The sequence below is a fragment of the Trichoderma camerunense genome (genome assembly GCF_050948025.1).
Source record: "Trichoderma camerunense strain CBS 138272 chromosome Unknown V8C40scaffold_18, whole genome shotgun sequence".
Lineage (NCBI taxonomy): Eukaryota > Fungi > Ascomycota > Sordariomycetes > Hypocreales > Hypocreaceae > Trichoderma > Trichoderma camerunense.
Genome location: NW_028145352.1, coordinates 460,559 through 481,046, shown reverse-complemented (window position 1 = coordinate 481,046; position 20,488 = coordinate 460,559). Strand labels below are relative to the sequence as shown.

The 20,488-nt window shown below is 50.7% G+C and overlaps 5 protein-coding genes across 5 annotated transcripts; 2 read left to right on the top strand and 3 right to left on the bottom strand.

Moving 5' to 3' along the window:
- Positions 1-594: 594 nt before the first annotated feature.
- V8C40DRAFT_277032 (zinc finger-containing protein ZPR1) lies at positions 595-2,074 on the bottom strand (the record flags this gene model as incomplete). Its single annotated transcript, XM_083220921.1, has 2 exons — positions 595-1,857; positions 1,922-2,074. The coding sequence occupies 2 exons, from the start codon at positions 2,072-2,074 to the stop codon at positions 595-597; spliced, it is 1,416 nt and encodes a 471-aa protein (XP_083069530.1).
- Positions 2,075-2,331: 257 nt separating this feature from the next.
- On the bottom strand, positions 2,332-3,219 carry V8C40DRAFT_253984 (ribonuclease P Rpr2/Rpp21/SNM1 subunit). Its single transcript, XM_083217732.1, has one exon. It carries the CDS (start codon positions 2,978-2,980, stop codon positions 2,432-2,434), a length of 549 nt encoding a protein of 182 aa, XP_083069529.1. The 5' UTR covers positions 2,981-3,219; the 3' UTR covers positions 2,332-2,431.
- V8C40DRAFT_253981 (CXXC motif containing zinc binding protein) lies at positions 3,159-4,037 on the bottom strand. The gene is made up of 5 exons (XM_083217731.1): positions 3,895-4,037; positions 3,720-3,834; positions 3,600-3,665; positions 3,412-3,534; positions 3,159-3,344 (listed from the first exon to the last, which is right to left on the bottom strand). The coding sequence occupies exons 1-5, from the start codon at positions 3,927-3,929 to the stop codon at positions 3,201-3,203; spliced, it is 483 nt and encodes a 160-aa protein (XP_083069528.1). The 5' UTR covers positions 3,930-4,037; the 3' UTR covers positions 3,159-3,200.
- A 119-nt stretch (positions 4,038-4,156) lies between these two features.
- Positions 4,157-6,655, top strand: V8C40DRAFT_253980 (uncharacterized protein). The gene has a single exon (XM_083217730.1). The coding sequence runs from the start codon at positions 4,235-4,237 to the stop codon at positions 6,371-6,373; it is 2,139 nt and encodes a 712-aa protein (XP_083069527.1). The 5' UTR covers positions 4,157-4,234; the 3' UTR covers positions 6,374-6,655.
- Positions 6,656-8,931: 2,276 nt separating this feature from the next.
- On the top strand, positions 8,932-12,209 carry V8C40DRAFT_253968 (glycerophosphocholine phosphodiesterase). The gene has a single exon (XM_083217729.1). It carries the CDS (start codon positions 9,371-9,373, stop codon positions 11,765-11,767), a length of 2,397 nt encoding a protein of 798 aa, XP_083069526.1. The 5' UTR covers positions 8,932-9,370; the 3' UTR covers positions 11,768-12,209.
- The last annotated feature ends 8,279 nt before the right edge of the window (positions 12,210-20,488 follow it).

Below are 20,488 nucleotides of genomic sequence, written 5' to 3'. Positions count from 1 at the left end.
GCTTGATTGAGGTTCTCCCGCGAGGAAGAGATCTCTATGATCGGACTCGCTTCGGACAGAAGGCCCCAGACCGAAAAAGAAAGGCAACCTCGCCCTACAACTGGGCCTCGATCACAAGTGGAAAATGCGCTCTGAGGAGGAATGGGATGATGGCTCCGATATTTTTGTTCTTTGGAGGATGTCTTGTTCGAAGTATTTTCTATATTAATAAATGACGTTATCCAGATGGAAATGAACAGTACCTAGTAGCAGACATGGCGTGAAATGGGATCATCAATAAGATCTGATACCAGCGACAGGTGGGCCAACGAAAGGCGCAGATTGCGAAATTTTATTGTGCAATATAATGAAAACATGAACCGCATATCTGTTTATGGCTTGAGGGTATTTTGTCTCCTCTCAGTAGGGAGAAGGAAAAGATCAGGTTGCTGAGGCGCCTTATGGGGAGACGTTCACAACGACTTAGTAGCCGAGACTCATTGTTATTTTTTTTATTCAGGAAAATATTTTATTTTTCTAAGCCCATATCCTATGTCTTGAAATGCCCTTTTTTACTTTTACTTTATTTCTCATCATCATATGTTAAAAACATGTTCAGTTTGCCTCAGCATCAGCCTTGGCCTCTTCCTTTTCAGGCTCCTCATATCCCTCGACTTTCATATCCGCCAGACCCAGCTCTTCCTCCTCCTCCTCTGTTCTTGTGTATCTCTCCTTCTTGATCTTGGGATCTGGTGCTGGGGGGTCAACCAGTGACTGGACATAGCTGCTGGCAAAGGGATCTGTCAAGATGACAGTAAAGGGTTTGGTGCCGGCAATGGCGTTATCCAAGTTGGCGAAGAACTTATCCCACTGAGACTTCTCGTCGGAGCGAAGGGAGTCGCCACCCTCGCCAGCCTCAAAGATCTGGCTGTGGAGGTCGTTGCGGACCTGCGTGAGGAGACCCTCGACGGTGGTGAAGCGACCGCCTAGGGTGCCTGGGTTGACGTGAAGCTCGAGCTCGGGGCACTCGAGGCCGCAGGTCTCGCTCTTGAGGATGTCACGGGCGAGATCGACTTCGCCATCGACCTCGAGGATGATCTTCTCGCCGTACTCGGGGATCTCGCCACCGGTCTTGACGTCGTTGGAGCGATAGCCGCAGGCGTCGCACACAGTCGACATGAGCACGACTTGCTTGAAGTGGGGGATGTCGACCATCTTCATGTGTGTTGTGCAGGAGTGCATGCAGCCGGGGCATGTGGCTGGGAAGCTGTAAACCTCGTTGGGGATGATTTCGCCATCCTCAGTGAGGCCTGGGTTGTTGAGTGTGGGGTCGGCGTTGGCGTCGCTATCAGTGAGACCGAGGGCCTGGTTCTGCTCGGGAGTACGGGCATATTCGTGCTTCTCCCACTTGCCAACACCGTCCTTGAGGTCGGGCGCGATGAAGGAGTTACCGGCAGGGTCGTCGACGTAGACGCGGAAGGGGAACGACTCTCCCGCCAGCATGGCCCTGCTCTTCTTAATGATATCTGCAACCTTGTCGAAAATTTCAGGAGCCTGCTCCTTGCGCGCCTCCTGTCCCATCTCCAAGTCGTCAACGACGCCTGTTAGTAGGCCTTCTACATTTGTCAGCTGGCCGCGGCCTGCAGGGATTTCGAGGTCGATCTCGATGAACTTGACGGTCGCGGTGTCGGATTTGACGACCTGACGAGAGAAGTCGGCGAGGGTGGTTAATCGCAGCTCGTAGTGCGTGCCCTTGGGCTGAATGGTTCCGGCCGGCTGGATCTCGTTGTTCTGAAAGTTGCAGTGGTCGCAAGAGAAAGACATGATGACGACCTCGCGGAAGTAGGGGATCTGGGTAAGGAGGAGCCTTGTCATGCCCTGATATCTTGGTTAGTATATGATCACGACGTCTCGGGGGGGCTTGAATGATATGGCAACTGACATTTTCGTGGCAGTTCATGCACAGCGACTCAATCTCGTCCACGGGCTTGATATCGTCCTCCTCGGCGGCAGCGCCATCTGTTCCAGTTGCTAGGCCCTGCGCCTGATTTCCGATGGGCTCGAAGAAATTCTGTTTTTCGCTTTCGGCGGCCATTTTGATTTGGGTATTGCGAAAACACGAAAATGAAGAATGGGGAAAAGAGACGAGGAAAAAAAGACGACTAAAAAAATTGAAGTTGTCGCAAAAATACACCCTGCAGTGTTTTGGCTCGACGGCGGGGTCTTAAATTTTTTGGAGGGGCAATTTTAACGGTCGCGGTTATGTCATACAGGCTGGCCTGCACTAGAACGTTCCCGATGCATCTGCCTGGCGCTGGCGCATGAAAATCAGGTGGTTCGTTTTCCACTGCTCTTCAACATTCAGCGCTGCCGTTATTCGGGATGAGAATTTAGTCGTCTTGGTCGCCGGGTAAGGATGGTTGACAAGGTAATTGGTCATTGGTACGCCGATTTATTTCATCATAAAGTCTGCAAGTGACAGCGAGTTCGATTGGCGCTGCTGGCCAGAGAGCAGAGCTTGCAAGCCGGCCTTGCGATTTTTGGCGCGCTTCTTGCTGCTCGCGTTCGCAGTGGCTGGTTTTTGTGCCTCGACATTGCCCGAGGATTTTTGCATCTTTGCCTTCGAAGCTTTATGACGCGTGATAGGTTCGGGAGCTGAGAGTGGGATTCTGGTGACTCTGGCGCAGAAGCCACACGTCCAATCCTTGGATCGCTCTCGCGCAGAGCTAGGTTTTGTCGTCTTGGGAGACCGTGTCTTTCTCCTTGTGGCCCTCAATGTCTCCAGCTTCAGCTGAGTTCCTTGTCCGGGGATCATGATGTGCCCGCAGGCAGCGCAGACATGCTGTCGTTCAAGGTCTGAGGGTGCCATGTCGTGAGAGTATAGAAGCCCTGCTCTCTGGCTCAGGAGATGTGCCGATGTCTCTGGAGCTGTATCTCGAAGTAAATGAGCAGCGTCCGTGAGGAAGGTGATTGCCGGGGAGTTTGCGGTGACGGCTGCCATGTGGTGAGTTGCGCTGCTCTGTCCAGCTGCTGCAGTAAATAAAAGTCGGGACAAGTTTGAAGCTTTTCAAGTTCAGCACCGTGATGGACAAGTGTGGGGCAGGGGTGTCTACATGATTTTGTGGGGAGTGCATTTAATCGGGCACTTGAAGCACTTCTACCATGATACGCAGTTGGACGAGCTTTTCAATCTATTTATTAAACTAGAATCAATTTGTACATTACGCTCTCCTTATTTCCCATACAAGTTCCTTGATGCTGACCTCCTCGCCCGCCTTTTCGTCATAGTCAAACCATTCTCCATCTATCAGCTCGATTCCAGTAAACTTGGTGCCGGAGTCAATTCCGTCGGCCAGCCACTCGCCCTATTCAAGAGAAGCATTATCAGCATCGAATCTCATATGATCAGCTGAGGGTAAACCCTTGACATACCTCTGCCTTGAACTCTGTAAACTCTAAGCCTCTGCAGTCAAACTCAAACACCTTTTGAGGCTTGGGGGGCTCTCCCTGCTCATAGGCTGCCGGAGCTGCCTTGATTGTCGCAGATGACTCTCGCTATAAGAAAACAAGGTATGTTAGAATCTGTTTAACAGCTTCATTAGAGTGACTGCAAAACATACCTTGCAGTTTTTGCATCTCCAAACAAAGTTGGCCTCGCCTCGACTGCCGCTCATTTCGTTGGTTTCCTGCTCAAGAGTGTGAGTTTCGTGGACAGTATTGGACATGAGAGATTAACGCACAAAGCGGTTTACTCCAACATAGTTCTCATGAGTCTCTCTGCAAGACGTACACTGGACCTTGAACATGTACCAGAACGGGTTGTCTTGCGAATCATCGGGGCGCAAGTTGGTCACACTGTTTTCATGTGAGTGACTGCATTCTGTGAGATCGCGGGGCAAAAATCAAAGCACATACCCCGTCAGCTCTGCTGTCAGTACAAGGGCAAACATTTTTGCGTATTCCCAAGCTGTAACGTATGAAAATAGATGTGAGAAAGAAATCAAAGAAAGAAAGAAATAAAGATTTCGTGATTATTCTCACTTTGGCTCCCATGAATTACGCAGATGGTGTAAGAGAGATCAATTTCATCGAGGTGGGGGAATTGGCGGATCACGTGACGTCGTAGAAACCTCTCTTGGAGCATCGTTCGATTTTCGTGGATTTCCATTACACCTGGAGCTTCAACGTCAATTGACGGCCATAATTCGCGCCGCCTCGCTCGGAAACCTCACATGTGCATACAAATGCCTGGGTGATGCAGACTATTCTCTCTAGAGCCGGAAAGGCTCCTCGCAGTGGGTGCAAAGCCTGCACCAGCGCCATTGAGACCCTGGGCAAGAGACCGGTCTCTGCTCGCCGCAAGCCGACGTTCGCCGAGCTCTTTACAGCATGCTACAGCTCAGTATTCGCCACAGCAGCTTTGGTAGATGCTGTTAGGAAGGATGACCGCAGGAAAGAGCTGGATCGTCAGCTAGACGAAGTTCGAAAGGAATTGGCCGATCTTCAGGATGGCCGGCAACGGCCCAGCTCGGACGACGACTCAACAGCTCCAGAACTTAGTCTTCGACAGATGGATACGCTATGGCAGAGCCTAAAGAAGGTATACAACAACCGTCCCTACATGAAGGAAATACACCAGCCAGCAACCATTAGCGCATCCGATCTTGTCGAAGCTCTAAAGCACGAACACTACGGCTGCTCAGACCATCCACTGCGGAACTCCAAGAGGCAGATGGATTACGATAGACTCGAAGGCGCAATAATGCAAGAAGAGAGTGCAAATGGGAGATACTACCGAGAACCCCGGAACCAGGCCCAGCTGCTTCGCGAATCCCTGAGTACAGAGACCCTTGTTCGGAAACTTTTGGACCGTACAAGATATCTCCCTGAAGACCAGTCCGGTCCATCGCTTCAAAAAGCCCGGAATTTACTGGAGAAAGGAGGCCAGGGGTTCACATTCCGATCTATCGACTCAGATAGAGCTCGGGACAACACCATCCTGTTGAACAAGCGGCTGAGATCTTTGGCTGCTGCCTCGAATCTTAGTATGAAGGAGAAAGTTGGCAGGATTTGCTACAACCTGCTAGTTTCATCACACCCGCCAGATATACACACCTACAACACGCTCATTGTTGCGTTTAACAAATCAGGCCATCATTCATTTGCCGAGGCACTAGTTGCTTCGTTCTTCCAATACCGACTTTTACAACCTACACCATCCACATTCATCGCCATCTTAAATCACTACCAATGCACTAATAACCATGGAAGATTCCTACGAGCCCTCGCATGCATTACCGGACTCGACAACCGAACTGGCGCAAAAGTTCGCCGGAGACACGTATCGGACATTGAAGAGAATCCAAATCTCCTACCTTGGGCCCTGGACTCTAGACGCCGAACTCTTACCGGAGACTATATCTGGGACCATCTACCACTCTCGCAACCTTTGGTAGAGGAAATTATCGACGGCCTGCTTCACTTCAAGCTCTTTGACCAGGCTGCGGCATTTTTCATTTCATGCGTGCAGTCTGGAGTCAACCTGAGCTTGGATTCAGTCAAATACTTCCTTGATGAATGCATCAATGCTCTGGACTGGAAAGCTGCAGTTCGATTGACTTCCAGCTTCGCACGATCCCAGCCAACTTTGCAGAGGCTGCTTAGAGTGGGAGGGGATAGCGAGAATACCTCGTACATTGCCGACCGAATACGAGTATTGCTAGACATATGTGGTCTTGGTGGTCTAGACAAGCCGTCAAAGTCGCTTCTAGTAAATTTGAAGGTTTCGGGTCCCGCTTTTACGAAGCTCCTCAACACCTTGGCCCAAGAGGCCGGACCCCCGAAAGAGACGCCGACATCCGAAACAGAGATATACAGGAGCAAAAGCAGAGTGCTGCAACTGGAGAGTATATGGAAAGAGTATGAGTTTGTGAGAAAGACTACGATCTCCATCGAGAGCAAGCTCCTCTACCCCGACTTCTCACGGACCTTTCGAGCCTCAATGGCACTCCATATTGGCAAGACGGCCACGCAAAGAAGCGAGCAGTTGGATCAAGAGCTGACACAACTCATGGAGAGCCCCTCTTTGATTGGATCGATACCGCAGCCACTTCTAGAGAGTGAAGATGCTACGGAGCGCAGCCGTGCTTCTCCAGATACTATACCCCTTTCCGAAGAACCCGCGCACGCAGAGTCAGGCATGTCTTTGCACAGATATGCGACAAGGTCTGAGAAGTTGGAATTGTTCGACCATGGGAACACAGTTGAGTCCAAACTCATAAGACCGAGGCCTGGGCAATTGCTCCCAGCTTGGCCGACTTGTCTACCAAGTGAAGGCGGCGTGCTTCGGAGAATGGCCTTGACTGATGAGAGGATGATGAGAACTGAAGGATGAGAGAAGAAAAAAAAAAGAAGCCATACTTGAACAAACATTCTACCATTATTTACGGAGAACTACTTATCGTATTGTATTACTTGATATCAAATATTTGTATATGGAACAGTTGGTTATGGACCAACATTTACTGGGATGTTGCATACCGGCGCTTTTCTGGTGGGAGGGGAACTGGGGAACTGGGGCTCAGAAGCCACCAATTACTGTACAGTACGAGCATGACGATGATGACCGCATCAATTACCCAAATTCAATGCTACTGTGGCACGAGTTTTATAACGATCAATGTGTCCAACTTCCATTTTTAACTTGGTGATTCTCCAGCTGGCCCAGCGCGTGTTCAGATCTGGAGAAGTGGCGGTGGCTAGCGCAGAAAATATCGAGGCTTACAGTGCTGTTGGTACCGTGTCTGGTTTTCAAAACCCAGCGCCACAGCGATGTGCGGTCGTGCCTGGCAGCGCCTCAGCCCGCTAACTCTCAGCGGATCTCAGCGATCTCAGCGGACGGGTCACAGTGAGACAAAGCGGCAAAGCGAACTGGCCTGGCGGCAAGACCGGAATGGAAGAGCCGGCTCGGTCACGAGGCGCGGGCGTGTCCACTCAAGCATCGCCTGTGGTCCATGTGCTCCAAAGGCTTCATGTCACTGCAAGGAATCTCTCAGGGGGACTCCAGAAGGCGACAGACACGGTGCTCCACCGGGGCGAGTGGCGCGCAGCTTCGATTCAGGGTCTGGTCTTTTTTGGGCTTGGGTAAGTTTGTCGGTTGGGTTTTTTATCGCAGCGACTGAGCGAGTGAATTGGCCTGTTGTGAGATGGAGGCTGCTATACGAGTACTAAAAACCTCCAGTCTTGTCGCCTACTAACTGATGCTATGACCGCTAGTGACGCTGCCAAAAGTGGGTGGTGATGGATGGGGTGGAGAGTCAAACCAGTCTGATTGATCTCTTCTTCCTCTTTCCTCTTTTTTCCCTTCTCCAAAGATCCATCTCCACCGGACGACGTTGAAAAAGGCGGCGTGGCCTCCGAACTTCGCTTCTGCGGACCCTGTCCTGTCCTGTCCTGTCTGCCGCATGTCAGATGAGCCTTGCCAGCAAATAACTTATTCAACCTCCGAGAGACAGTATCAGAACACGGACGTGTGACCGACGCCACTGGCTGCTCCCTGCGAGTCGTTGTTGGACATTGCGAGCAATCCGTCGCTGATCGAGAGAGACCGAGTTGCTTATCACACCTATGTGTCTGCGATAACACCCAACCCTTTCGTTTGTGCTTGTGCAAGTAAGTCCTCGGCTTCCCACTTCCGCTCCGTCATCATTCACTCCCCCCCGTGAGTTTGCGAGCAATCTAGACTCAGCGCCGCCGGGCTATGGATTGTTTGGTGGCTACCCGCATTTGTTAGAGCTTGTTGAGGAACGTGGAGGCTGGTCATCATCACGCGGTCTGCTCTGCTTTGCATTGCTCTGCATCTTTTGCCTTCTTCTACCGCCCCGGCAAATCTAGGCTCTCTGTCTCTCTCCGTGCTCTAACTTTCTTTCTCCAGTTCTCACCGGTCCTTTCTTTGAATATTGGCGAGATTGGGCTTCTGCTTTGTGAGTAGTAACACTTTTCTACCCTCCCGATAATACCATACCGCCACAATTCGGATCGCCGTTCATACAACGGTTTGATACAAACTGCCCCTCCATCGGAAGTTGGGAAAAAAACGTCTGACAGAAACCCCCACACAGAGCTCTGACCAATCAATCGGCATAAGCAGGCTGAAATTAAGAAGCATACCGAAAGAGGAAAGATAAGAAAAACCGGGCGAGTTGGGAAGAAACCATGAAGTTTGGACGAAAGTGAGTTGCTCGAGATCAATTGGAGGCATTCACTAAAACGGTCCTCTCCCAAAGCCTTCCGCGAAACCAAGTCCCTGAATGGGCCGGCGCCTATATCAACTACAAGGGCCTCAAGAAAATCGTCAAGGCCGCCGCCGAGAAATCCCGAAATGGCGAAACCGTAGATCCAGCAGGTGGGCTGCCTTGAAAGCTACTCTCTCTCTTTGAGGCCGAGCCTCCTCCCTAACTCATTCCACGCAGAGCTTTCCTTTGCCCTCGACCGCAACCTTGAAGATGTCGACTCCTTTTATAACAAAAAGTACGCCGAGGCTTGCCGACGCGTCAATCTTTTACAGAATCGCTATGGACGCGTGCCCGATGTCGTCGCGACTCTGGACCAGGACGAGATCGAGGAGGTCATGGGCGCGCTCTTGGAACTGAGAAGTCAGTTGAGAAACCTGCAGTGGTTTGGTGAAATAAACCGCAAGGGTTTTGTCAAGATCACAAAAAAGGCCGACAAGAAGGTGCCCGGAATTGCCTCTCAGCACCAGTACATCTCAACAAAGGTTGATCCAAAGCCATTTGCGCGGGATGGAAATGTCGTCAGACTTCTCAGCGAGATCAACCGGTGGCTTTCGGTGCTGGGAGACGCGCAGAACGTAGATGATTCCACGTCAGAGCGGTCTACTCGTTCCTTCAGTAGATCCTCGGCTAGGGTATTTCTTCATATGCCACAGGCCCAGCTCGATACGCTGGAGCAGGCCGTCCGCAGCAATGACGTTGAGGCGCTAAAATCTGGATTGGCTGATGCTCATGTTGTCTCATCAGAGACTTCGTCACAGCCATTGTTGCTCAATCTCTTGCAACGGTCAATTTCAGGAAGATCCCGGGCCTGTATTGCCTATCTTTTGCAAAACATCAAAGATCTCGATGAGCCGGAAGACATCAATGGACGGAATTGCATCCACCGCCTGGTCATTCACATTGGCCGCACCAAATCTGCGCCCACAAACGAGGACGCTAATACGTACCCCGTTCCTGTTGGCACACATTTCAACAACAGGCATCTGCAGCCTGCAGTCTCCTCTGCCGTCCAAGTCAAGGAAATAAACAAGCACGAATCAGCTCTACTCGGAAAGGACGATGAAGCGGTGCAGATTCTTGAATATCTCTTTGACAATATGTCTGAAAACCAGCGAGGTGCTCTGAAGAGCCCTGACACGTTTGGCCGGCTACCGCTTCACTATGCTGCCCAGTTTGGGTTCGTTGTCGTGTGCCAAATTATCATGGCCAGGATGCAGCAGTGGAATCAATTTGACGTCAAGGACGGAATCGATGCCCCTGAGTGGCAAGACAGTGATGGTTACGCGCCACTCCATCTCAGCGTCATCGGCGGCCATCCTCTAACCACCCAGGCTCTGCTCCAGGGAGAGAATTGGCAAGGCAGCAGTGAAGCCAAGACGGAAATCCGAAAGACGGTTGCCAAGTCTGGCGCCGTCCTTGCGCTTGCTACCAAATCCAACTACACTGTTATTGTCAAGATGCTTGTCGATGCGGGTGTTAATGTCAACTGGACCGACAAGACGGGCGAGACGGCTCTTCACGTTGCAGCCAGATTTGGGCACGATGAGTGTGCTCGTGTCATCCTAGAGAGCAAGTTGCAAAAGGCCGATGTGGAAATCACAGAGAAATCTTATGCCTGGACTCCTTTGCACGTCGCTGCTGTTGACGGCTCGCTCTCTGTTGTTCAATTGCTCATCGATGCAGGAGCAGATATCCTCAAGCCAGATGCATCTGGCTGGACAGCAACTGAGCATGCCTCTTTGCGTGGCCATATGCAGATCGCGAGGCTTCTCGCGGCTCACACTGACGAGTCAGAGGCTGCTACCAGAGCCGTGACTGCATCTCCACCACTGAACCCTACAGAGGTCTCATCCTCCATTGACGGCCGCCGTTCAAATGGATCTCCGCCGGCGCCGCGACCAGCTGAGCTTGTCAAGACGTTCGGTCATCGCTACCTGACCAATGAAAGCCTGGTCTTGGTTAGCCTTGGATCTATGGATATTCGAAAGAAGCTTGATGCGGTAACCCTTGACAGCGTTCCTCTCGCAGAGGCACATAACACGCAGCTTGATACAGCTCTGTCTGTCGTGGTAACCGCCGACGGGGCTCATGGAGAGTCAACTATTATTGATCTCCCGGTTCACGAGCATATTGCCACCGAGCCGATTGTCTTTACAACTCGAGACGCATCCAAAGTCAAGCTTCTTTTCGACATTGTCCCAACTTATTCTGGAAACAACAAGAACAAGATTGGCCGTGCCGTGGCCCTTATGTCGTCTGTCAAGCCATCACTTGGTACTGGCCGTATGAACTTGCAAGGCGACTTGTGCGTGCCTATTATGAACAGCAGCTTGGAGGTCATTGGAACAGTCAACTTCAATTTCTTGGTTATTACACCCTTCTATCACCCCAACATGGAGATTACCTCCAGACAGACGTACTGGAAAAAGCTCTCGTCCACCATGGTCATTGGTCATCGAGGTCTCGGAAAGAACATTACCTCAAACAAGTCTCTTCAGCTCGGCGAGAACACTCTACCGTCTTTCATTGCTGCGGCTAATCTTGGAGCTCAATATGTCGAGTTTGATGTGCAGCTCACTAAAGACCATGTCCCGGTCATCTACCACGACTTTCTTGTCAGCGAAACTGGTATCGATGCTCCTGTTCACACGCTCACTTTGGAGCAGTTCTTGCACATCAACCCGGATGGTAGGAGAAACAACAGCAACCGCAAGAACAGCCCAGCCCAGAGTGGAAAATCGACTGTTGGCCGCACGCGCAGCAACAGCTTTACCCCGCAACGGTCACAGTCAATGGGCTATGCCGGTAGCGGTTTGCAACAAGAGATGGAGGAGCGCATGAAACACACTAGAGACTTCAAAGAGAAGGGATACAAGGCCAACTCGCGAGGCAACTTTATTCAGGCGCCTTTTGCGACGCTGGAAGACTTGTTCCGAAAGCTACCGGAACATATTGGTTTCAACATTGAAATGAAGTATCCTATGCTCCACGAAAGCGAGGAACACGAGATGGATACGTATGCGGTGGAACTAAACTCCTTCTGCGACACCGTGCTGTCTAAAGTCTACGACCTGGCGGGGGAGCGCCACATCATCTTCAGCTCCTTCAACCCGGATATTTGTCTGTGTCTCAGCTTCAAGCAACCCTCCATTCCGATTCTGTTCCTGACAGATGCCGGCGTCTCCCCTGTCGGAGATGTCCGAGCCTCATCGCTGCAGGAGGCCATCCGCTTCGCTAGCCGCTGGAACCTTCTCGGCATTGTTTCCGCAGCGGAGCCCCTGATCAACAGCCCCCGCCTCGTGAGGGTTGTGAAGGAGAATGGGTTGGTGTGTGTCAGTTACGGCACGCTTAATAACGACCCGATGATGGTTCAGGTAAGTCTCCGGCCGCTGGCAAACGCCACATTATTTTACCAATTTTCTTTTCGTCTCGTCGTTCGAACTAACAACCATTGTAGCGTCAGGTCAAAGAAGGCATCGATGCCGTCATTGTAGACAGCGTTTTAGCTATCCGAAAGGGACTCACAAGCGCTGAAACTGCTGTGGAGCAGCAGAAGACAGGAACTTCGTCGGAAGAAGAGGTCGTGGCTATTGCACAGCCCATCACGGAACAACTACAGAACTTCAGCCTTACGGCGAGCACGCCAGTCTCTGGTTAGACACATGTTTGGGAAAGATGAGGGTTAACTTAGGGGGTTGTTGTTTGGTTTTGGGACTTTTCGACGTTTTGTTGCAGCTGAGACCTGAAACCGGCTTCGGCGAACCCCATGCATTGGCTTTAGAACACTTCGATTTGTTTTCCTTTTTTGTGGCATGTGCTGGAATCATTTGAGATTTTGGGATGATAGAGTTTTAAGCGATGGTAGAGATGGCCTTTGAACGGCTGAAACGAAAAAGACGATAGAATAAAGATACAGATTTTTTGTTGTTGCTTCCATAACTCTGCTCACCATATCAAATCATGTTAATTAGAGTCATCATATCTAGCCCCCAAACATCGTAATCCGGGTTAATTAGTAGCGAAAAAGCTGTATTACGGGCTTAAATCATCATCTACCCGTTTACCATGTATAAGACGGACGACTACACCTAATTATAGGTACACCTTTCTCCCAATCTAGCAGTTGAAACAAGGCATCCTGCATAATGCCATCACAGACAATAATAACAAAGTGCCCGCTGGTAATCCCGAATGAATCCATCAACAGGCCTTTACCGGATGACTGGGAAAGCGAAAAAAAAAAAGAGCTCACGGACGTTCGTTGTTGCTCTTCTCTTATTTCCCCTCACCAAAATAATCCCTGGCAATATCAATGCAGATGCAGCGCATTGATATCGCCGTCCAAGCATCGGGATGCAACTCCAAAAAAAGCCAAAGTCGGGGCAGTGGGTGTCAGACAGAGACAGACAAGAAGAGAGAGGGACACCTTGATGAGCTCCCAAGCTCGACTTAGCATGAAACGCAATCCTTGGCTTCTCACTCGCGAACTGCAAACCCCGCGCTTCTATCAATATCCCAGTGCCCTGTCCTGGGAACCAGCAGGGCTCCCAAAAAGATGGGCGTGAACCGAGCCCGGCAGGGTAGGAAAAAGAGAGCTTGTCATTACAACTATCTTCCTCTTTATTGCATAGCGCGGGCCAACAACCATGTCGTGGAATCATGCCCGTCTTAGACAGGCACCCCCGCAGCGTCCCTCGTGGCCCCCAATCTCTCTCATTCTCTCTCGCTTACCCCTACCCAGACTCTTGCGCCTCTCTACCCGGTTTCTGCCAGGGGGTCGGCAATCAGCATGCCGGACGAACTTGGTCCATCCACGGCCTGTTCCTTTGTGTGCGTGCGTGTGTGCATGGAGTATTACTGGTACGATTTCTCTCTCTCTCTCGATATGCCTTGTGGAACCTCCCTCGATCCCCTGTCTGTTGACAGACCGAATGCAACGTCAAGCAAACAAACATGTGGACCTATTCCAAAAATTGACTTTCCAGCAATGCCCAACTTGGGATATTCGTCTAATTGAGGCTAGATTGTCAGTATCACGGCCTCTGCGTATGCGTATGACACCAGAGATAACTTACTCATTCACCAGCTTCCGTAGAGATTAGCATTCGCCACCGCATGTAAAAGTAGGCTCAACAAGAAGCTTTCAACGCCGCACCGATCCATAATCTAAGCTTAGGCAGAGCGGGCTGGCGGGAATTCTCCGATCTCAGTGGGGTTATTTTCACCTTTCAACAACCCTGCCTCGCCTAAACCCATTCACCACGATGCTTGCTGGCTCTTCTCTCCTCTCGTTTCGGTATCTACACTCCGATTTCTGCTAGCTCTTGTCGTATGGGGGTCAATGGCAAGAAGTGGTGATCCACGTGCCCCATGTCCCAAGAGTTCATCAGAGCTGAGGAGGCTGAATAATAGCTGAGAAACAAATGTGATGGTGATTGAAACATGGAGGCATGTAAATGCCTGCGTGGTAGTGTAGTAAGATCCATGCGTACCTTGGCCAGGTGTCTCACTGTCAAGGCGCTGCATATACCAGTATATCTGATACGCGAGTATACGTGTAGACGTATCTGGTCAGCTTTCTAACGCTCAAGCTCAGGAGGTGCAATCAACCCGCCGACGCGTTATTTGTAATTGTCAAGTATAGACAGTAAATTATCATCTCCCCGGCCGAGTTGGAAAACGAGCTCTATTACTAGCCAGTACTGAAAGTTGGCTGTCCGCATGCAGTCAGATGAGGCGCGCTGGCCTTTTTAATCTGTATAGTAGTTAGATTCATTGCTGTATAGAAATAGCAGAAAGAAGAACTATATTAGATGATGTTAGAAGAGGGCGGTACCTCGTACAAGGCGTATGGTAGACCGGAGTTGCGAGAATCCTCTCCGAATTCCTGATCTTTCATCATCGTCCATGGCTGCAGTACAGAGTGTGGAGCAGATCAAGATCTCCTGGCAGCTTTCACCACCTCCAGTACGGAGTATGCGCGCTTGTTTTGAAATACAAATCAAGTCAACAAGTCTAGTCAAAGCGTAGGGGCTGAGCCACCCCCCTGGTAACACAATGCGCACGGTTAAAACGCCACGGCTTGGCCATTTTGGAACTCCGGTTTCTCACCCTTGACAGGCAGGCTCACTGACATCCAGTAAAAGCCACTCCCATCGAAGCTTCAACCGGTGTGGACGCATTGGCCCTTGTAACTGGCCTCACCGAGTGGAGACTGCTGCGAGAGTGCAGAGGATCTAGACTTGCCTTGCATGTCTAAGGCAAGGCAACTCTAGACAATGTCTCTCAACTTTGACGAGACAACGCCTACCGGGTTCCTGGAGCAATGCGTGTTCCTGCAGGCGACACAGGCAGACGAATGAAGTCGTAACATCGGCCGTCTCTAGACAAGCTGAGGTGTACCACGGCCGATTCGTTTCTGCGAGGAGAAACGGACATCCAGGCAGCCATCTGATGCTTGTAGACCTGGTCAAAAACTGTTGCATTTCCTCACACATGGATATATGTGCCGACAGTTGGCTAGTACCAAGTGCTCTTCGGCATCCAGGGTATCCCAGCTTGGGCCTGCGGGTAAAGTGATTGATTCATCCAGGGAGAATGGGTTGGAAGAACCTGCCATTCTACCCGAACTGGTGAACGGATACGATATACGATCATGAGAAGCTTACTGCAGGGTATCTCCCCTGGTGAGCGTGGTTTCTATCCGTGCGAGTCTTCTGGATAGCTGTCCCCACAGCAGTAGTCTGTCTCCTTGCAGACGAATGAAACCGGCTGTATCTGCTCCGATTTTATTGATCAATGTAAGAATGAAGCCGTATTCCGGGCGATGTAAGGCGTCTTGTTTGGTATCAAGGCTATTGAAAAGCAAGAAGTCAAGGTCTTGCGAAACAAAGACGACATCCGCGTCAAGCGCCTGCAGAGTGCCAATCTTCATCATTCACACATGCATCCACATGCAATATCTTTGCCATTTTGCCGCTTTAGAATCAATCTAATGAGCCTCAAGCTCCGATGGGGTCCTGAAGGATGCCGACTTGGCTGAGGCTTGCAAGCTGAGCACATCTGAAATGCCAGATTTGCCGTTTGCATGAGATTCTGTTTCATCATGTAGTAGTAGGCTAGCGCAAGAACTTTCCAGCGTAGCCTTGCCCCTTGCTCTTGACTCTGTTGTGGTGTTTTTGTACCACGACATTTGAATATAGAGCCTTGTGGTTCCTGGATATCTTCGATACGGAAAGCAAGCATCCGGGCTAGAATCGTACGATATGCTTAATTGTTTAATGGAGTAGAGCTTGTCTCTCCTGGTCTGTTTGATAGCCCTCGGACATGCCGTAAATATCTCAGGAATCTGATATCTAGAACGAATGCTGCGCGAGTTTCTCTTCTCTTTTTGGATTGCAGGCCACGCTCCCCTGTTCAACAGCTCTGCAGGCTCCATATCATTCGTATTAGTGATATGGATGCGCGTGGGAGAGACGGAAAGTGGGAGATCTGCTGCATCAGTACAGAAACGGCATCCCGTATCCCAAAATCATCATGTGCTTTCATGCGGGTTCTTTACGAAGAGTAGCTACCCTGTCGCGCTCTGTGACAGTTCTGGGGAAGTGCATGCTAGATGCATACATACCCGACTAGTGCTCCCCAATACGAACAAGATATGCGTGTTTCATATCTCTTCCACAACTTGGTCTTCTAGAATGCGTTTGATCACTCTCACTCCAATAACTGGATACAGGAACATTGCCGATGTTGTAGCTACTACCCCAAACGATATGTTCTTTTGACCTGGAGCAGAAATCAAGGCACGATCCATGCTCATCAAGGTTGCATTATTGGTTTTGAATCCCCAAAGCTTATGGGAGAGGAGAGTGATTGGTTCCTCTATTACACCAAGAGAATCTTCGGTTAGCAGGTGCTGCTTGTTCTGAAGCGAGGCCCATACACGACTTCGGAATTGTTTCGGCATGAGTATCACCTTTTGGTATCCCGTACACCTCTGGCAACAAGGCTATTGCGTTATCTAGATAGCCTAGAGCAAGGGGATGGTTGACTGGGCTGCTTCTCCACGGACAAATCGGCGAGAACGGATGAGTAGCCTTTGCCAGAGAAACGACCGAATGGGATCCACGGTGGCGTCCTTCGGAGACAAAGCTGTCAGCAGTCTAAACGTCAAGAATAGCAATGCTTCTCTTTTAGTCTCCGACACCTCATCGTAATGGTTGCCCTGGGAATCCTGAAGTGCGACATATTTGGTCCAAGCGAGACTGGATTCGGCGTCCGGGATGGCCAGGCATGGAGATAAAGACGCAGCGGTATTGCAAAGATCCGCAGGGAAGACGAGGGGAAGCTTCTTTTTCGCGAGGCATCGGCTCCGTCAATGACCAATCTGTGTATCCTTGCGTATCTGAAAAAGGCATGTGAGGCGGTAGCAGCACGCTAAGTTGACATCCTTCGCATGCCGGCCGTCATTTGGGCCTGTTATTCTTGTACAGGCATTTGCGGCAGAGGAGGATACATCTAGTGGGCACAAGCCGTTGCTGCTGACCACCACTTCACACGGCAGCTGCAACGGATTCTAGTGTTGGTCTTAGTGCCTCTGAGACGGTCGATAGCAAGTCTGGGGATCGATCTAGCTGGCGTTCAGATCCTCCACGTGGGCAACGGCCTTCTTCGGTCCGGTGGTTATACTCGTTAACATCCCGCGGAGCGGCAGTCATACCCAGTATCAGCATTCGGGCCGCTGGTTATGCTTGTAGCATCATTTCGAAGCAGAATTGGTCATTCTTGGAGTGTTCCGTAAACTAAGGCGGGAATCCTAATGCCCGTATAGGTCTACCGTTTGGCGAGTGATTGTGCGTCGCATTGTAGGAGCCGTCTGAAACGCTCATGCTTTTAGTTACTCCCAGGACAACAGATGACGTCGAGACTAGTGTCTTATGCGACCACGGGCACGAAGCTCGCAATCCTCTTCGACCAAGAGTGCACTGATGCTTTAGCAGATCGATAGACTCATCTCGGGGGGCTAGATTTCCCCGTGCCCGCAGGAGTGATGCGAATCTGGGTCAAGTAATAATGGAATTTGTATGCGACCAGCAGGTCAGCACTGCGTCTGCCAGTGTGTTCGTTTAACCCTATCTGTAAAGAAAGACATTGTTGAATACTGGCTGGTCGTTTATTCTCGCCTGTCTTGCAAGCTGTTCGGAGGACTTTGGAGTATACCCTACCAGCCCTGCTGGGCAGGGCCAAGGATGGGTTGCTGCCCCGGGAATTGGACCCGGGTGGCTTTGGTCGAATGGCATTCTTGGCTCGAGATTGAACCCCTGCAAAGAGCTAATGCAATATTTGAGCAATTATAGACATGGATCTCAGACTTCTCCCCACCTTTTCCCTGGTCGAGAACTCCCCCAGCCTCTCAGACCTGAAGCGATGGGGTTATTGCCTCATGAGGGTTGTATCGGCGTAACAGTGATTGCGTGCACTGGGAATTGGGCGTTGGAGGGGTGAGACGCACATCTGTGTGTCGACTCGACTGAGCGGCTTCGAGAATTCCGCAGTACTGTACTCCGTAATCCAAGACCGCATGCGGACTGTTCCGTCCTTTCCTGGGTCCTTGTTCGGGTCGCTGACCTTGCAGCAGCAGCGGTGCTGTGCAGTGCTGAGCAGAGCAGTGGCCGCGGGCGAGACAGAGCCAACCTTGCTCATCGGAAATCTAAGCGCACGCGCACGGTTTGCCGCGAGCATGGCAAGGTGCCAGTTGCCCCGTGCACGAAGGCATCTACAGGCATCATGGCGAGGAGAGGAGTCGTTATCCTGTCCACCAGACCTGTATATACCAGCACGGAGGAATACCACGCGAGAGTCGCCCTGTCCATGTCCTTGTCGGCCCAGCATCTTTCCTTGCCCGCCACGCGAGTGATGGCTTGCTAGTCGGTAGAACGGAAGCTGGGTATTGGATTAAGCTGCTGCTGTGATGTGATGCCGTTGTCCTGGACCCGTGTAGACGATGATGCAAAATGCAAATACCGACCCGGTCAGGGCAAGGTTCGCGATGGATCTAGTACTACTATAGGTAGGTACGCGAACTGAGGACTCAGGTGACGATAAGTCTACTAAGCTACAAATCATGTGCGATAAGACGTCCATCCAGCCCGCGCCTTTGCACGTGGACATATCCTAATGTACCTCCCAGGTAGCGTTGAAACCTCGTACTATAGTCCGTTTGTGAGTGGGATTGTGAGATTACCACGGTCTCGGCCTGGGTTGGGCGCAAGACTTTCCGTTTCCCAGCTCGAGCGTATCAAAACCGCCCCCGAGGGAACAAGATGGTGTGGCTACATCCAGAAGGCCAGTATGAGCAGGTTCAGGTAAGGTAGCCAAGATTAGATTACAGCCCGCAAGCCAAGCTCACGCCTCCTCAACCCTGCCCCGGACAGGTGAAAAGAGAAGTTCCGATATAGCCTATTGAGCAATGGGATGTATTGTTAAGTCCTGGATTTGCATCTGCCGGCCGCCTCCTTGTAGGGATATCTAAAGTCCGAAGGAGTAAGGCCCAGCGCAAGATGCTTGATGGCGATCCCCCATTTTGCGCAATAGCCGCGGTGGAGAAGCTTTCTTCACCCTTCCTGATCTTGCACTTACTAGGTTACCATGTCCATTATAACACCCTCTCCCACGTGTGCCTGAGGTAGCAGCTGGATTGGGGTTTATCAAACCGGCATTCCCGCAGCTGCAGGCCTTTTGGGCTCTGCGTTTCAAGTTTGATATCAAGAATCAGGTTGGAAAGTCCAGGAGCTAACTGAGACGGGAACTCTCTAGGCGCAACATTAAGACCGGATCATGCAGTTCCAGTGTAAACAAGCAAGACATGGCGACCTGATGGTAAACACAGTGGCAAGGGGTTGCTGTAATTGGATATTGCTGTAATTGGGTACCTACTAATCTAATACTCTGTTGTGGTGGCTAATAATTCCTCGGAATATTATCATGGTGGTGTTGAAGTGATTCTACTTCATGCATGAATCCTACACGCACTCACTCTCCTTTTACTATGAGCGAAACCTGAAACTTTGGCCACAATTAAGATTGGACGATAGATGGAGTTACCGTACTGAAGGACCGTAGTTAATTATTGAAAATTGATAATTCCACACGTATACCTGCATGTGATGTTTGACCATTGCCCTTGGCCTCACAAGAGGAGGTAGGGTGTGCAATCTTCTAGAAGGCACCTATACTCTTGTCCCAGGCAACAGGAAACAAAAGTACCTACCACTGAATACAATTACACACCTTGATGGAGGTATGTGTGCGTATAGTGAATCCCGTCTGCAGGTACTTGCTTTGTGGCTGGCTGCACTGCACAGGCCGTGTCTTGAGGCTTCACCATGAGCTGCATCGCATCATCTGGAACACAAAGATCCACGTCCAACCACAGAACCTCGGGTCTGTCCCGAGTGGGTTGGCGTGGCATCTGGTCCTGGCCTAAATTTTAGCGGCAGATCAAGCGTAAATTCCTGCGCACACTTACGGGCATATTGTAGGGCCTAGATGCATAGATAGGTACGTAGATCTATGCTCTTACAGCGCAATATGTTGCTATCGTGCGTTTCACCCCACCCCCACGATCCCCTGTCAACTGTTTACTTGTGCTTTCTCTCGCACCAATTACAGGCGGCGATCAGTACACCAGGCAATCAATCCTCCTCACCCAAGAGCTGCTCCCCGCAAAATCACATCTCACGAGTCACACACAGCCTGCGGTTTTGATGGAAGGCTGCTGAATCGATGGCATTTCTTTCAAGGCTGATTCAAACATAGTCCAACTACAGCTCGAGCAAAATGCCTAACTACTAGATATTCTCTCTTTCTCTTTCACATATACACAGCTCTGGCTCTCGCGATAGCAGCAGCGTCGACACTGGAGCCCGTACCTGCATGTCATACCGTGTCAGCACAGCCTGCCATTGATGCATTTCTTGCTTCATACTCGTCCCCACATCCATTGTTACTTTTCGCTGCTTCTCACCCTCCAGACTTTCGTCCCTTCTCCTGGTCCATGCTCTGGCGATCCTCACAGCTGAGCCCACTCTGGAAGTGCGGGCATACACCCGCAAGCCCGGATGCAATGTATCTGCACCAAGCAACTGATGTTACTGCCGAGACAACCTCAAGAATGAAAACAAAATGAAAGTTGCATTGGAAGGAATCCATGGGAT

Bases quoted from the DNA above. Each gene is read 5' to 3' on its own strand.
- V8C40DRAFT_253981 (XM_083217731.1), bottom strand. From the start codon at position 3,929: ATGTTTGCCCTTGTACTGACAGCAGAGCTGACGGG. The intron at 3,835-3,894 runs GTATGTGCTTTG...ACATGAAAACAG, and splicing joins CTGACAGCAGAGCTGACGGG to TGTGACCAACTTGCGCCCCG. The intron at 3,345-3,411 runs GTATGTCAAGGG...TCTCTTGAATAG, and splicing joins TTACAGAGTTCAAGGCAGAG to GGCGAGTGGCTGGCCGACGG.
- V8C40DRAFT_253984 (XM_083217732.1), bottom strand. From the start codon at position 2,980: ATGGCAGCCGTCACCGCAAACTCCCCGGCAATCACCTTCCTCACGGAC.
- V8C40DRAFT_253980 (XM_083217730.1), top strand. From the start codon at position 4,235: ATGCAGACTATTCTCTCTAGAGCCGGAAAGGCTCCTCGCAGTGGGTGC.
- V8C40DRAFT_253968 (XM_083217729.1), top strand. From the start codon at position 9,371: ATGTCTGAAAACCAGCGAGGTGCTCTGAAGAGCCCTGACACGTTTGGC.